General features: G+C 58.5%; 1 protein-coding gene across 1 annotated transcript; it reads left to right on the forward strand.

Annotated features, from left to right (window-relative positions):
- The first annotated feature begins 341 nt into the window (after nucleotides 1-341).
- On the forward strand, nucleotides 342-1,959 carry LOC123429028 (cytochrome P450 89A2-like). The gene has a single exon (XM_045113097.1). It carries the CDS (start codon nucleotides 368-370, stop codon nucleotides 1,820-1,822), a length of 1,455 nt encoding a protein of 484 aa, XP_044969032.1. The 5' UTR covers nucleotides 342-367; the 3' UTR covers nucleotides 1,823-1,959.
- The last annotated feature ends 306 nt before the right edge of the window (nucleotides 1,960-2,265 follow it).

Below are 2,265 nucleotides of genomic sequence, written 5' to 3' on the forward strand. Positions count from 1 at the left end.
AACATTCTCGCAACAATGTGACGGTATCGTCTACTGTCTTTAGTAACGACTGCTAGGTGACACAAAGGCACCGTACGCTCGGGCTTAACCACTCGTCACTTTGTAAAAAGGAAAAGGACCGACAGTGGTATCACTTTCGGCATATAATACTCAAATTTACAACAACCGTTAGGTGGATGGTCACTCTTGTACATATGATGCTACATGACACAACGAATGGTGACCATTGCTTTTTTCCATCGATAATGGAAGAGATCATGCATAACGATCAAGTGCATGCAGCTGGACTTGTATATATATACACCAGTATACCACACAGACATGCATCCAGCTGCATGCAGTCTAAGCTTAACCCACGAAGGAGACAATGGAGGTGCTCCTCGCCGTCCTCCTCCTCTTGTCCGTTGCCATTCTTCTCCAGCAAAGCACAAGGAGGTCCCGTGCTCAGACGGCCCTCCACAAGGTCGTCGACACAGCCGCCGCCCACCGTGCGCTCAACGAGAAGGCCAGCGCGTTCTCGAACCGCCCCGTCGCCATCTTTCCGGTGGTCCTGGCCACCGGGCTTCACGGCGAACGGAACGAGAACATAACCACGGTCAAGTACGGCGCCCACTGGCGCGCGCTCCGGTGCAACCTCATGGCCAAGAGCCTGCACCCCTCACGCCTCGCTTCCCTCGCCCCGATGCAACGGGAGGCCAGCCGGGCCCTCGTCGCCGACCTGTCCTCACTACTGCTGGCCGGCGAGGGCGAGGTGGTCGTCGCCCGCAACCGCATCAACGCCGCCGTTTTCGGGCTGGTCGCGCGCCTGTGCTTCGGCGACGGCGTCGATGCCCGTGACGTGCGCGCCATGGAGCTGGTGATACAGGACTTTATCATCTCCATGGGGGAGCTCAACCCCGTTTTCGACGGCACGATGCTGTGCAAGGTCATGAACTGGAGGCGGCTTGGCCGGCTCTTCGCCTTCCTCGCCCGGCAGACGAAGCTGTTCCTCCCCCTCATCAACGCGCGAAGGCGGCCCGAGTCTCGAGCCTGCACCGCCGGCGGCGGCGTCGAACCGTACGTCGACTCACTCCTTGATCTACGCGTCCCCGAGCCCGACGACGATGCTAGCGGCAAGCAGGGCAACGACGCCCGGCGCGAGCTCCGGGACGACGAGCTGGTGAGCCTCGTGTCGGAGTTCCTCGGCGCCGGCTCGGGTTCGGTCGTGGCCAGCTTGGAGTGGACCCTCGCCCACCTCGTGGAGCAGCCGGACGTCCAGGAGAAGCTGCGACAGGAGATCATCGACTGCCAGAAAAGTAATATTGGCGGGGTTATCTCCAGCAAGACCCTCCGCGGCATGCCGTACCTGCACGCCGTGGTGATGGAGAGCCTCCGCATGCACCCACCGGTGCCGTTCATCCTGCGCGGCGTCCACGGCGAGGGCGCTGCGGCGGTCGGCGCTACGATGACGGCCGTGCCGGCCGACGGCCTGAGGGTACAGTTCGTGGTCGGCGACATCGGGAGGGACGGCAAGACGTGGACCGACCCGGACGAGTTCCGGCCGGAGCGGTTCCTGGCCGGAGGCGAGGCGGAGGGCATTGGCCCGACGCCGGGACCCAAGGAGATCCGAATGATGCCGTTCGGGGCGGCGCACAGGCACTGCCCCGGGTCGAGCCAGGCTATGCTGCACATCAAGTTCTTCCTGGCCGCGCTCGTGCACGAGTTCGAGTGGGCGTCGCCGGCGGAGGACTGCAGCGTCGACCTGACGGAGCTCGACGGCTTCTTCAAGGTGATGAAGAAACCGCTTTCGGCACGCGTCACCCAGCGCACCCAAGACATGTAAATCTTGACATTTATGTACGTACACGTACATGCCAAGTCGTTGTCACGTACTTATATATATGTTCTCCCTTTATGTCAAGTTGAGGGTATACTTTTATGTAACATGCATGTGCTAACGATGGAGATGGATTTTTTCTAAAGGTAAGTATGATGCAGTATAGTATAAGTATCTGCCACGAAAAGCCAGGCAGCAAGTAAAGTTAACGTTAGCTAGTGTTGGAAATAATCTTGACATGCATGTATGCTCTGCACATGCATGTGTGTACATGCTGTGGGCGTGAGCCGGACAATGCATATGTGTCCATAGACAGTGATTTGGTCAAGTTGTTTGGTGATAGGTGCATGTGCTCGATTGTTAGCTGCATGCATGGGTTAGTTGTAGGACTTCGTCCGTGCATGGGTTAGTTGGTTGGAGGCCGGTTAGTGACGTGAGTTCGTGGCACA

Source organism: Hordeum vulgare, chromosome 2H (genome assembly GCF_904849725.1).
Source record: "Hordeum vulgare subsp. vulgare chromosome 2H, MorexV3_pseudomolecules_assembly, whole genome shotgun sequence".
Classification (NCBI taxonomy): Eukaryota; Viridiplantae; Streptophyta; class Magnoliopsida; order Poales; family Poaceae; genus Hordeum; species Hordeum vulgare.

Coding starts and splice junctions, on each gene's coding strand:
- LOC123429028 (XM_045113097.1), top strand. CDS start 368: ATGGAGGTGCTCCTCGCCGTCCTCCTCCTCTTGTCCGTTGCCATTCTT.